The 14967-nt window shown below is 39.2% G+C and overlaps 1 protein-coding gene across 1 annotated transcript in view; it reads right to left on the bottom strand.

Annotated features, from left to right (window-relative positions):
• The window catches only part of LOC114653541 (actin-related protein 2-like), a 69201-nt gene that overhangs the window by 12168 nt on the left and 42066 nt on the right, over window positions 1-14967 (bottom strand). Inside the window, exons 5-6 of the mRNA XM_028803926.2 lie at window positions 11090-11226; window positions 9614-9763 (exon numbers count right to left, since the gene is read on the bottom strand). Of these exons, the coding sequence (XP_028659759.1) occupies window positions 9614-9763; window positions 11090-11226 (287 nt within the window). The remainder of the gene's footprint in view (window positions 1-9613; window positions 9764-11089; window positions 11227-14967) is intronic.

Raw genomic sequence — 14967 nt, 5'->3', positions numbered from 1 at the left:
GACATACTGTATTACTGAATGAGTGCATGTCCTTAAACATGGAATTTAATCTATACTAAGGAGCTCACTTACAATGTTGCTGTAACATGAATGGCAAGTTTTAACATAAATCAACTAATTCCTGTTACTATAAATATATATTATATATAAATGCAACAGTCTTCAATTATGGTTTATAAATTAAAAAGCACTGTGTGACAGCAGCTGTGTGCAATGAAATTGTGCCACAGATAAACTCACTCCCTGCAACCCTTTACTGAAAATGTGGACTATGGAATATATGAATGAGAATATGTGTATATGAATGAGGTGCAGCAAGTGCATAATTAATGCATATTAATATTATATTTGTTTTTATTATTTACAACTTCACATACGCATAAGAGCAAAAAAGTAAAATGGAGAAAAAGACCTCAAAGTCATGCATGTTAGATTAATAGGTGTCCATTCACTGCTTTGTTATCAATGAGTGTGAATGTGTATGCGAGAGTGTGGCCTACAATAGACTGGTGCTGTAAACTAAGTTTGTCTCTGCTAAGATCCAGCAGGAGTAGGCTTGAGCTTACTGTGACTCTAAAAATAGATTAAGGGGGCTCATTAATGAATGAAATGAAAGTTTTATACATTAATTTCCTTTGTAATAATTCATTTCTTTGCGATTATACTGTTCGATGTTCTTATCTTACACATTTCTAAACCTGTAACTCTGTCTGTTCATGGCATTAGATAATGCTGGACATAGAAAAGTGAAAGGTCATTCTATAGGCACCCTTGAGAACAGAGTCTTCATTTGAAAATTGGATAAGATTTCTAACAGTGAATATGAACATCAATGGCCATTCATGGTTTTACTGTATAAAGGCATAAAGTATGTGCCTATAGGTATGTCTACAAACAGCCATCAAACTACTGGATTAACTTAATAAAACAAGTCTCCTGCTTGGCTCAGGTTTTTAGCTGCTTTCTAAAATAACATCTTCTCTTTTTTAAAAAAAGATGATATACTTCTGTAATTGCATATTTTTCTGCATCTCCTATCAAAGCTGTCCAACAAATTCAGGTTTTATTCCTTTCAACTGATGTTCACAAATTAATATGTTGTACTCATGTTTGTATGGATCAGGATATAGACCCAACTTCTGTCCTTTAGGGAAAAAGTTACATTTAAAACTACTCTGCACTAAAACATTCATGTGTGGGAAATATGGAAAACATCTGTACAGTATTTCCAACAGCTACTTACAGTTCTTGTAAATAATAAAGTTTGTAAACGTTTTCTTAAAGCCATAGTACTAAATGACTGTTATTCAAAGCATGAAATTGGTAGTAGTCTGCTTGTCTGAGGCCACAATAAATATTCTGACAGTAGTAATACTTAATAATAAAACATTTTTGCATTATTTGTGTAATTCCTTTATGGAATTTATACAGGCTGGTGCAGGGAAATGGGAAATTTTGGAACAAGGTGTTGGCGACCCTGGGGAGTCGGAAGTTGTTTGGGACCAATGCGATCTCGTTTAGAACCCCTTGGCATTAGTGATAATGGAGCAGTGGAGTGGAGCACAACAAGCGTTCACTGTGAAAGCCTTTTATAAGAATGGTGATAGTGTGACTACTGCACAAAGGGAATTTCGGCATCATTACCAGTTACGGCGTCATGATTGTGTCCCATCTACTCATGAAATTACAACATTGGTGCGTAATTTTGAAAAAACTGGTTCAGCCTTAAAAAAGAAGACCCCCAGGTGGAGCGACTTTGCATACTGCCCGACAATCAATGGCAGCTAATCAACGATTGTTTGGAAGGCACATAATTTCACACAACTGTGATATTCCATGCATGGCCTCCGAGATCCCCAGATCGCACTTTGTGATTTTTTACTGTGGGGACATCTTAAAAGCAAAGTGTAACGCACATGTCCGCACTAAAAAGGAGGACTGAAGAGGAAATCGCTGGCATTCCTCTTGACATGTTACGTCGAGCAATGCAGAATTTCCACAACAGGCTGTTAAAATGTGTACGGAGAAATGGACAACACTTTCATGAAGTTTTCTTCTAAACATAAAATGAATATTGATTACCATCATTAATTGCATATCCTGTACAACACACTTCATCACTAAATGTATTTTGTAATGTGTTTATTTGTGCATTGAATGTCAATTGAAAATTTCCCATTTCCCAGAGCCACCCTGTACTTTGAGGGGCAGATCAAATGGATAGATGGCATAATAGAAATGTGTGGTGAATAAAATGTACAGGGCAGTGGATGATTCTTGTGATTTGCTCATACAGCTCGGTGATATGGCTATCTTAATTTTATTGCAACAATCTTGCTAGGAATATTATTTTACAGGAGATGCTTTTAATGCCTCAACTATAACAGTCAGATTCTCTCTTGTAATAGCTGTGGCTCGTATGTAAGCTGCATCCCTCAAATGTTTTGAATCTTCTATGGATGCTTGTGTTTAAACTATTTCTGCCTTTCCTTTGATTAATGGAAGGCCACACACACCTGTTTTAAATTCTAAGATCTCCCCTTTGGCTAGTATTTTTACATATTGGCAAATCACAATTACCTTTTACCTATAATATAATTTTGACTAGTCAAAATTCTAATTTGAAATACATACAATACAAGTTTGACTAGTCAATTTAAGAATTACAGATATTTACAATTCAAAAACTGCTAGTTAGAACCTGAATAATACAAATGCAGTCATGCAGCATACACACACACACACACATGTGAGGAGCTTTTCCTACGAACATCCATGGAGTTTTTACTTTAAGAGATATGTAATTATATTTTGACTAGTCAAAATTCAAACAGTAAAAATTACTGGTATCTAATAGTTAATAGGGTGGCGCAGTGGTAGCGCTGCTGCCTCGCAGTTAAGAGACCTGGGTTCGCTTCCTGGGTCCTCCCTGCATGGAGTTTGCATGTTTTCCCCGTGTCTGCATGGGTTTCCTCTGGGTGCTCCGGTTTCCTCCCACAGTCCAAAGACATGCTGGTTAGGTGGATTGGTGATTCTAAATTGGCCCTAGTGTGTGCTTGGTGTGTGGGTGTGTTTGTGTGAGTCTTTCTTGTAGTGGGTTGGCACCCTGCCCGGGATTGGTTCCTGCCTTCTGCCCTATGTTGGCTGGGATTGGCTCCAGCAGACCCCTGTGACCCTGTGTTTGGATTCAGCGGGTTGGAAAATGGATGGATGGATGGATAATAGTTAATAAAAAATAGAGATATGAGCAATTTTGAACGAGTTAAAATTTCACTTTAGATGTCTAAAATTACACTTATGAACACATGAAATAAGTGTGTAATTCTGATCTCAAATTAGTCAAAATGTATATCTATAATGAAACTTTTTATAGAAATCCATGGAAAATCAGTTTTTAATAGCAATATTGGAATTCCAAATCACTGCAGGTTTAATTATGAATAGTAAAAAATAGTTGTAGATATTAAAAAGAGGAATAAGCATCAGATGTCAAATTTTTAAAGCAGCTTGCCATACAGGTGCCAAAATATTTTGTACTTAAACAAATAACTATTTAATTTAATAAATGGGCCAGATGTTGTTAAAGGACTTCTTTATTCATTCAAAGCTTTTAAATACATCTACTGTATATCTTATACATTTTGTTTTTTGGTCATCTTAACATTTGATGTATTTTACAGGAGGGACTAATAGAGATTTGCCAGGACTAGCAGTATATTTATCCTCCTGGTGCTACATACTATTGTATTGAATTCTAACCCTGTTATGTAAAAACACAATGAAAGCTTCAATAACACCCAAAAAAATTGTACCCAACAGAAAAATGAAACAGGACATCCATCCATCCATTATCCACCACTTATCCGAGGTCGGGTCGTGGGGGCAGCAGCCTAAGCAGGGAAGCCCAGACCTCCCTCTCCCGGGCCACCTCCTCCAGCTCCTCTGGGAGGACCCCGAGGCATTTCTAGTGGGACATGCCCGGAACACACACCCAAAGGGAGGCATCCAGACCAGATGCCCGAACCACCTCAACTGACTCCTCTCAATGCGGAGGTGCAGAGACTCTACTCCGAGTCTCTCCCGGATAACTGAACTCCTAACCCAATCTCTAAGGGAAAGTCCAGCCATCCTGTGGAGAAAACTCATTTCGGCCGCTTGTATCTGCGATCTTGCTCTTTCAGTCACTACCCAAAGCTCGTGGCTATAGGTGAGGGTAGGAACATAGATCGACTGGTAAATTGACAGCCTCGCCTTTTGGCTCAGCTCTCTCTTCACCACGACGGACGTTGCAGAGCTTGCATTACTGTGGATGCCGCACCGATCCGTCTGTCATCCTCCTGCTCCATCCTTCCCTCACTCGTGAACAAGACCCCAAGATGCTTGAACTCCTCCATTTGAGGGAGTAATGTGTTCCCAACCCGGAGAGAGCATTCCACCCTTTTCCGGCTGAGAACCATGGCTTCGGATTTAGAGGTGCTGACTCTCATCCCCGCCGCTTCACACTCGGCTGCAAACTGCTCCAGTGAGAGCTGGAGGTCACTGTCTGATGAAGCCAACAGAACCACGTCATCTGCAAATATCAGAGATGAGATTCTGAGGTCACCGAACCATACCCCCATACATACAATAAAAATATAAAAAGTATAAAAGTATAACATATAAGATACTTTTTATATTTTTATTGTACTACGAAGATGAGAGAGAAACAGTATTTCAATTCTCCTGTATGTTCTGAACATACAGTGAACTGACAATAAAAGGCTATTTGATTTGCTATGTCCTGTTTCATTTTTGTGTTGGGTAGAATTTTTTTGGGTGTTATTATATATGTATGTACAGTAATCCCTCCTCCATCGCGGGGGTTGCGTTCCAGAGCCACCCGCGAAATAAGAAAATCCGCGAAGTAGAAACCATATGTTTATATAGTTATTTTTTATATTGTCATGCTTGGGTCACAGATTTGCGCAGAAACACAGGAGGTTGTAGAGAGACAGGAACGTTATTCAAACACTGCAAACAAACATTTGTCTCTTTTTCAAAAGTTTAAACTGTGCTCCATGACAAGACAGAGATGACAGTTCAGTCTCACAATTAAAAGAATGCAAACATATCTTCCTCTTCAAAGAAGCAAACAAATCAATAGGGCTGTTTGCTTTTAAGTATGCGAAGCACCGGCACAAAGCTGTTGAAGGCGGCAGCTCACACCCCCTCCGTCAGGAGCAGAGAGAGAGAGAGAGCGAGAGAGAGACAGATAAAAAAATCAATACGTGCCCTTCGTGCTTTTAAGTATGCGAAGCACGGTTCAGCATGTCGTTTCAGGAAGCAGCTGCACAAAAAATAGCAACGTGAAGATAATCTTTCAGCATTTTTAGACGAGCGTCCGTATCGTCTAGGTGTGCGAACAGCCCCCCTGCTCAATCCCCCTACGTCAGGATCAGAGAAAGTCAGCGCAAGAGACAGAGAAAAGTAAGCTGGGTAGCTTCTCAGCCATCTGCCAATAGCGTCCCTTGTATGAAATCAACTGGGCAAACCAACTGAGGAAGCATGTACCAGAAATTAAAAGACCCATTGTCCGCAGAAACCTGCGAAACAGCGAAAAATCCGCGATATATATTTAAATATGCTTACATATAAAATCCGCGATGGAGTGAAGCCGCGAAAGGCGAAGCGCGATATAGCGAGGGATTACTGTATGTATGTATGTATATTATATATATATTTATATATATATATATTATATAAAGGTAAAATTCCATTACAATGAAAATCTTTACAACGAAATTTTCATTACAACGAAGTATTTTTATGGTCCCGACAGCTTCCCCATGTAACACGAGTCTATAGAAATCTCGTTAAAACAAAGTACATTCAGCAGATACTTTCATTACGATGAAGTGCACAAAAGACCTTGAAATGCATGAATGAATCATCCACAGAGCAGTTAGTTCTGTGGCCGCAGCTCAGTTGTGCACAATGATCCCCAAACAAAAACACTGTAATGTTTTTTTTTCTTTCTTTGAACTTTCCTCATACTGTTTTTTTTTTGCCTTTTTTGTTTCCTGCAGTTTTCAGTGACACCTTTTGCTTATTGCTCGTCAACATTTGAAAAACATCCATTGAAATTTAACTCACTGTCACCCTCCTATAGAAATGGCAGACACGAAAAAACGCTAACAGTTCATATTTGAAAAAAATTTTTTTGCAGCTCTCGATTGCGGCAAAAAGAAAAAAGACATTGCCAGTGAATTCGGAATTTCGCCATCGACACTGTCAACTTTCTTGAAAGGCAAAGCAAAAAAAGAAGAAAAATCTTGGGTTGTAAACGTATGTGTACTGCTGCATTTGAAGACATCAAAAAAGCCGTTTTTATGTGGTTCAGTGATGCTTGTTCAAGAAACATTCCTATTAATTCAAGAAAATGTGAGGTTTGTAAACTCTCTTGGGACCTCCCACAACTAGACAGCAAGGCGAAGAGCGTCCCGAAGTGCGATCTCCGCGTCTGTACGGGGCAATAGCAGTCTCAAAGATATGCTGCGTCTCTCCGCCAAAGTAAACAGAAAAGATCTCGATGGGTGATGCAAGGTTAGGAGCATGTACATTGTAAATGCAGATAACAGGATTACTTGATCTCTGACCTGCATGACTCTGCCTGACTGCTGTGTCTGTGTATAGCAGAGTGGCAGATCACGCTACAATAAATATCTGTGCCGTTCCTGTTTCAAGCTGAATAAAGCTGGTTTTGCTAAAGTACTGAGACTGAGCCTCGTGTTTTGGGGTGCAAGACAGGGACTTATAGCACGACCCCGATCTTTTATGATTTGCTTCTGTGGCGCTTCACTGCAGCGCTGTGAGCCTCCTATTGCCCTGCCCCAGCAACAGACAAACAATCTTCCACAGACGCTGCAATCGCGCTTCAGGACGCACTTCAGCGTGTCGTTCCCATTGGGTGGGAGTGGAGGGATCTCAAAAGAGTTCAGAAACCTCACAATATTAAGAAAAAAAAGGATCATTTGGCTTCTGATTGATAACTGTGCTGCCCACAACATGCTTCCACATTTAGATAATGTTCGCGTTGAATTCCTCCCACCCAATTGCACGGCAGGGCTTCAGCCAATGGGTTTGAGCATCATTCGCACCCTGAAAGTGTATCATCACAAGGAAATGCTGAGAAAAATTCTCGTCAGCACATAACTTGTAGGCAGAAGGAGATTAAAATTAACGCGAAAGAAGCTATTGAAATGATTGCAAATGCCTGGACACAAGTTAAAGAAAGCACTATAGCAACAAATACAGAATCTCATTACAACAAAATTTTCGTTACAATGAAATATTTTTTAGGTCCCTGGGAGTTCATTGTAACGGAATTTTACCTGTATGTATACAGTAATCCCTCCTCCATCGCGGGGGTTGCGTTCCAGAGCCACCCGCGAAATAAGAAAATCCACGAAGTAGAAACCATATGTTTATATGGTTATTTTTATATTGTCATGCTTGGGTCACAGATTTGCGCAGAAACACAGGAGGTTGTAGAGAGACAGGAACGTTATTCAAACACTGCAAACAAACATTTGTCTCTTTTTCAAAAGTTTAAACTGTGCTCCATGACAAGACAGAGATGACAGTTCCATCTCACAATTAAAAGAATGCAAACATATCTTCCTCTTCAAAGGAGTCAGGAGCAGAGACTGTCATAAAGGCAGAGGAAAATCAATAGGGCTGTTTGGCTTTTAAGTATGCGAAGCACCGCCGCACAAAGCCGTTGAAGGCGGCAGCTCACACCCCCTCCGTCAAGAGCACAGAAAGAGAGAGCAAAATCAAACGTGCCCTTCGAGCTTTTAAGTATGCGAAGCACGGTGCAGCATGTCGTTTCAGGAAGCAGCTGCACAAAAGATAGCAACGTGAAGATAATCTTTCAGCATTTTTAGACTAGCGTCCGTATCGTCTAGGTGTGCGAACAGCCCCCCTGCTCAATCCCCCTACGTCAGGATCAGAGAAAGTCAGCGCAAGAGAAAGAGAAATGTAAGCTGGGTAGCTTCTCAGCCATCTGCCAATAGCGTCCCTTGTATGAAATCAACTGGGCAAACCAACTGAGGAAGCATGTACCAGAAATTAAAAGAGCCATTGTCCGCAGAAACCCGCGAAGCAGCGAAAAATCCGTGATATATATTTAAATATGCTTACATATAAAATCCGCGATGGAGTGAAGCCGCGAGAGGCGAAGCGCGATATAGCGAGGGATTACTGTATACTGTATGTATATATATATATATGTGTGTGTGTGTGTGTATCTCATGATTGGCCAACTCTGATCCTGGAGTGTTGTAGTGGCTGCTGGGTTTTTTTCCAACCCAGTTGCTTAATTAGAAGCCAATCCTCACCAGTAACTGATCTTATTTCATTTCATGGTGTGTTAATGTTTTAACTCCACCATGTCAGTTAATTTTTAAATTACACATGTTTCCTTTATAATGATACATGTATCATCCAAGTGATCTGAAGTCTAAAATGGATGAGTAATTTTTCAGTTCTTCACTTTCTCATCAGTTTCCTTCTGAGTTTTTAAGTAAATCAAACACATGGGTGGGAATGGAGACAAGCTAGATGTAGAAATACTGGTTCTTTTGTCGTTATCATCTTATCACTAATAAGGAGCAGTTAAAAGAATACATCTGTTTAAGAATAAAAAAAGCAATTAAGGGTTCAAAATCTTAACAAGTGAGACAACTGAAATGAAGCAGAAAAATGTCATTTGACCAATGAGTGCTTCATCAGCAATGAATTACCGGTATTTCACATGAAGCAATTGGGTTGGAACAAAAATCTGAAGCCACTGCAGCCATCCAAGACCAACATTGCTCAGCCTTGATTTAAAGGGTCTGTGGCTTAAATAGCAAATAAATTAAATGAAGTTAATTAGTAGCAAAAAACAAGTCACTAATTAAGAAAATAGTTAAAATAAAAACCTGTAGCCACTGTTTCTCTCCAGGACTGAAGTTGGTTTTGTAGGAGGAGAACAGGTATCCCAGCTGGAACGAAGAATAATTCATTACCTGGGAGCCCAGCATGATGACACAGATGGATTGGCTGGCGGCCGGTATCGAATAATGGAAGCACCAGCAATAGCCAGGAATGTAAACCCGTCTGGATCTCTATATACCAACAGAGGGCACTTCAGTGGAGGACCTCCCTACTTTCCTTATGGCCCAGAAGTGCTCCCCAGACAACACAGACTGGCACCAGAAGCATTCCTGGGTCCGGCATAAAAGGGAGCCCACTGCCTTATGTGGTTGAGTCAGATTCGAGAGGCAGCAAGAAACAATCAGTGGGAGGTAATAAGGAGGTGATTGTTTATTTATTGTGTGGTTGTGGCAGATTTGCTGGAAAGAGGACTGAGAGAAGTACATTCATGTTACATATGAGAGTAAAAGGTGCACTAAATACTTACAGTGGATAATGTCTACAGTTAAAACCCAGCATTAAAACTGTTGATGAATGAATGAATGAAATATATCATAATGTGTGTTCTGATGTCAGATTCTCAGTAACAAATCTATAAAACATTATTCAATATTAGAAAATGTCTAGTACTGTATAATAAAGGACTACCACTAACCGTGTACGACTCCACAAGCACTGTGGTCTCTTGTGCCAACTTCTGCTCTTGCTCAATATTGTAGCCAACATAGCAAAGCTTCTCTTTCATCATCCTCACAGTCTCAAAGTCTGCAGAGTGATTGAAGGCATAGCCACGCAGCAGTAGAAGCTAACACAAAATACCAAAAATATTAACAAACACAAGGCATTATAAAAGGTTTACTTCTTTACATGATTAGGCTATTATTAGTTTTACAATTAAATGTTACAACATTGATATTACTCAATTCAATATTACTTAATATCTGCATAACATAACATTATTAAGCCACCTTAATCCAATTCAGACCTGCCAAAACCTATCCTGGCAGCGCTGGTGGCAAGGAAAGAGCTAGCACAAAGACTACTCACACAAGAGCCATATTGGAATTGCTAGTTAAGCTAACTTCCATGTCTGTTGGGATGTCAAAAGAAAAAACAAAGCACCTCAAGTGAAACCCATTAAGACATGGGAAGAAGTTGCAAACTCCACACAAACAACATGTGGACACAGGATTTCAGCCCTGGATGCTGGATCTGTGAGGCAGAAGTGCAATCCACTATAGATAGGTAGACTGATTATACATTTGTTGCCACAAAGGGGAAATTAAAAATTTACAGAAGCTGCAAATAAATGGCAAAAATAAATAAATAAAAACAAACAACCACCCCCCCTAAGCACCTTGAGTATAGGAAAGGTGCTATATAAATTAAATGCATTATTATTGTTTATTATTAAGCACACATAAATACTTCTGGTTTGCATAACAGAAAGCTGCTGCCGTCAATAAAAGGCTTGTAGGTGGAAGTAAAATGAGGTCAGACCAGCTCAGATTGTACCACATGTTTATATATGTATAATTTAGGTTTATATGGTACAATATTATTTCAAAACAGAAAAAAATCATGCCTTTTAAAGGCTTGGCATATTATTATTAGCCACCCATTATGCAAGCTTACCTATATTTATATATACATGTCGTATATTTCTTTCCTTTAAACCCAATCAGCCCAGAATGCATATCGAATCGGTGTATTCTTAAGTAAAAGCAAGGGCAAAAGACCAAGGATGCAAAGACATTTTCATTTACAATAAAATCACTGAAACACTCTCTGCTGAAAGAAAGTGCTTAAATATTTGAATTTCTACATATACTACTTAAAAACATGCAAGATTGTACTTTGTGTACTGTAGGCCATAGCCTGGCTATTATTTATTAATTAAACATTTAAAATGTAATATATCCATATTAAAACACTGCAGTGTTGGACAGCAATGAAACAGCATAAATAAAACTCTTACATTATTATCACATAACTCTTCATTAAAGGTAAGATAGTCATATCAAAAAAAACATACTGTAACAGCTCTTGTTATTCACATACTTAATAGTTGAACACAGTTTTAGTGTAAAGATATAGGAGGGCTTTGCATGCAAAAGGAAACAAATGTTACCTTTATGAGGTAGCGGGTGATGTCTCGGCCTGCAATGTCTAGTCTCCTAGTCAAATGGGGCAGAGCAAAACCTTCATACACGGGACAAATATGAGTCACACCATCCCCAGAATCAACGACAACTCCCGTCAGCAAACCTGAAAAAATATACCAAAAGCATAACTAAGAAGCAGAATACTATGGAAATAATTGCCCACATTATGGAAAAAAAACAATTATTAAGCATCAGTGCAAAACAGTCATGACCAGATTATAACAAACTAGTTATTTAGCCCGTTACAATAACGGGCTCTAGAACAGTTGGTCGTATTTTTCTTTCTTTCAGCCTTTCTTTTGTTGATGTTTACTTGCTGAGCTGACCGTTCTTCATGGGCTGCCGCTGTGTATTGTGTGTCTTTAATTTTCTGTGACAGTAATACTGTCTTGTGCGTCCACTGGCTTGTACGTCCGTAATATACCTTTCATTTTCTCTGGTGGTAGTACAGGCGTGCGCATCGGTAATATGCCTTTAATCTCCTCTGAAAGTAATACTGGCTTGCATGTGGCTGTAATATGAGTCACTGTATTGTGTACCTTTAATTTCCTCTCACAGTAATACTGGTTTGTATTTCCTTCAAACGCCTGTAACTTTCTCTGACAGTAATATCGCGCGTCGCACCGTGCCCCGCGCATGCGCACTTCACCAGAAGACACACACACACGGACACCTGGACGCACACAGGGATTTTATTAAAGAGGATAACTACAGACAATTACTACTTTAAATGTTTTATACAGCCATCAGTAATGAAATCTTGGAAACAGTTCTACATGAGAGAGATCGGAGCTTTGACCAGTTCTTGGGATTACTACAATTACGGGCATAAGGTGGCACTCTCTTGCTTAAAGCAGGGGTCTCCAACCTACAGCCCGCGGGCCAGATGCGGCCCGCGAGGCCCTCTCATCCGGCCCGTGGAGACTTTTTTATCTACGGAAAAAAATTACGGAAATTTACGTGTATCCTGCCAAGATCAGCCACCGCTTACGTGGACGTTATGTTTTCACAGAATTAAAATAGAGGCGCGCAGTAGTGTGTTATGTTTTTCAACCAATCACTACATTGCAAAACCTTATTCGCTGCTTACTTTTTCTACTTCTGTTCACAGTCAATGAGATGATATAACGACATCTAGTGGCAGAGTTTTTAAATGGTTTGCTGCTTGTTCAAGACTTGATTATTTTGATCACAGTTTGCCAGTTGCGGTTGACTGCTGCGATGAGGAGGTGTTGGTGTCAGTTAGTGTCTAATTGCGAAACATGTTGCACTCTATTTTATTTAGTGATACTTTTCGTCGCATAATTACTTACCAGTGTGTATAAAGTATTGGGAATGTTGTTAGTTTAACAAGAATTTTCCGAATATTCTGAAGAGGAAACATTAAAAGCAACAATCTCTCTACCATAAGTGGATATATTTGCAGACTATATTCAGGTAAGTTTAACTTAAGAAATCATAAGAATTTTTTAAAATTGTTTCGGGTCATTTGCAGCTATAATTGCGACGAAATTAGTTCGCATAATCAGGTTTTTTGAGCGATATTGTGTGCAAGATACTTTCAGTTTCACTATTTATTCATGTTGAAGTCACTTTATTTTAGTGCCCAACGATGGCCGAGAAGAGGAAAAGAAAAATAGACGATGAGTGTCGGCAATTTCAAGAAAAATGGAGTTTGAAATACTTCTTCATCAAATCCGGCGAGAAAGCATTGTGTGTGATTTGCAACGAAACCGTGGCTGTGATGAAAGAATACAACCTGCGCCATCATCATCGAAGCAAACATCAGGAGAAATATGCACAGTTGGAGGGTAAAGTTCGTGCTGAAAAATTTTCTAAATTACAAAATCAACTCACATCTCAGAGGGCATTGTTCAGTAAATCCTGAAATGAAAATGAATCCTTAACTAAGGCCAGTTATAAAGTTGCCTACGTCCTGGCTAAAAGTAGCAAACCGTTTACAGATGGTGAAGTAGTGAAGGAATGTTTGTTGGAGGTGGCTGAGGTACTTTGCCCAGAAAAGTCGAAACAATTTAAAAATGTAGCTTTGGGTGCAAATATCATTGCCCGCCGTGTTGCAGACATGGGTGAAAACATTGTGACTCAAATAGCGAAAAATGCAAGCAAGTTTCGCCATTTTTCAATTGCAATGGATGAATCGCTGGACAGCTGTTCCACCTCTCAACTGCTTGTGTTCATTAGAGGTGTGGATGAAGACATGAACATAACACAAGAGCTGGCTTCCCTACATAGCATGTATGGCACTGTTACCGGAGAGGATATATTCAATGAATTGAAAAAAAACATTTGCTGATTATAACTTGGACTGGACTAACCTCAGTTGCCTGACTGTTGATGGAGGAAAGAACACGAGTGGCATAAAGAAAGGCTTGGTTGGACAAGTGAAGCAGATGTGTAATGAGAAAAACATTCCACAACCAATGTTCCTGCACTGTATTATTCACCAGCAAGCTTTGTGTGCTAAATATGTGGGCATTAGCAGTGTACTGAATCCTGTGGTGAAGATGGTGAATTTAATAAGGTCACATGGGCTCAACCATAGACAGTTCAGAGACATGTTGAAAGATACTGACACACAAGCGCAAGATTTACCATATTACACAGCAGTAAGATGGCTAAGTTGTGAGAAAGTTATGAGCAGAGTATTTGAATTAAGAAAGGAAATAGGTGACTTCCTGGAAAGTAAAGGCAAGCCACAGCCATTACTATCTGATGAAGAGTGGGTATGGAAATTGGCCTTTGCTGCAGACATAACTAGTCATTTAAATTTTCTGAACCTAAAACTACAAGGAGAGAAAAATCTAGTTTCTGATCTATACACCCACCTAAAGGCCTTCAGATCTAAACTTGTCTTGTTTTTGGAACAAGTACAGGCCAACAACTTGACACACTTTCAGCAGTGCAAGGTCTTCATGGCTGAAGCAACAGCTGAGTTCCCCACGTCATTTGCATGCGAGATCATCAAAGACCTCCAGCTACAGTTTCAGGAGCGGTTTTCTGACTTGGATTCAAAGGCAGAAGAAGTGAGACTGTTTCAAAACCCATTTGAAGCGGATGTGGCCAGTTGCCCAGATGAACTGCAGCTGGAGGTCATTGAGTTGCAAGCAAATGACTTCCTTAGGGACAAGTTCAAAGAAGGACTGGTGGGTTTTTACCAGTTTTTGCCCAAGGAAGACTTTCCTAATGTCAAAACTTTTGCATCAAGGTACCTTTCAATCTTTGGAACAACATACTTGTGTGAACAAACATTTTCAAGAATGAAATACGTGAAGAACAATTTGAGAACAAACTGGTCTGATGATAATCTCAAGTCACTGTTCATGTTAGGGACATCAAATCTAAAGCCAGAAATGTCTGCTATTTTGGCATCCAGGAAACAATTTCACCATTCCCACTAATACAGGTGTTCATGTGTAGTGTATCAATGTGTTATTAAATAATAACTGAATAAAATATTAAATAAATAATTAAAAACAACATCTATGTTTTGATTCTTTTTTATTTGGTCCTCGAGTGTGTAGTCGGCACCCAAACTGCTGTTTGATAGTTAATGCGGCCCTTGGGCTGAAAAGTTTGGAGACCCCTGGCTTAAAGCATAATTTACTGAAACTCAGAGCACAATTAATAATTATTTTTGTTTATAAAAAAAAATAATTAATCATTGGCTTTTCGGAGCAAGGCAGACTCTATATGGCAATGGTAGAAGAAATTATTTGAGTATGAGTTGCTACATCAAAGGTTTCTGCATAGTAGCTGGACAAGTTTCATATATTTGTATGTGTACCAAGAACATAAACATTGTTAATCAGTTAATCAAATAGTT

The sequence above is a fragment of the Erpetoichthys calabaricus genome, chromosome 1 (assembly GCF_900747795.2).
Source record: "Erpetoichthys calabaricus chromosome 1, fErpCal1.3, whole genome shotgun sequence".
Classification (NCBI taxonomy): Eukaryota; Metazoa; Chordata; class Cladistia; order Polypteriformes; family Polypteridae; genus Erpetoichthys; species Erpetoichthys calabaricus.
The sequence above is the reverse complement of the archived record's forward strand: the minus strand, read 5'-3'. Positions and strand labels throughout refer to the sequence as shown.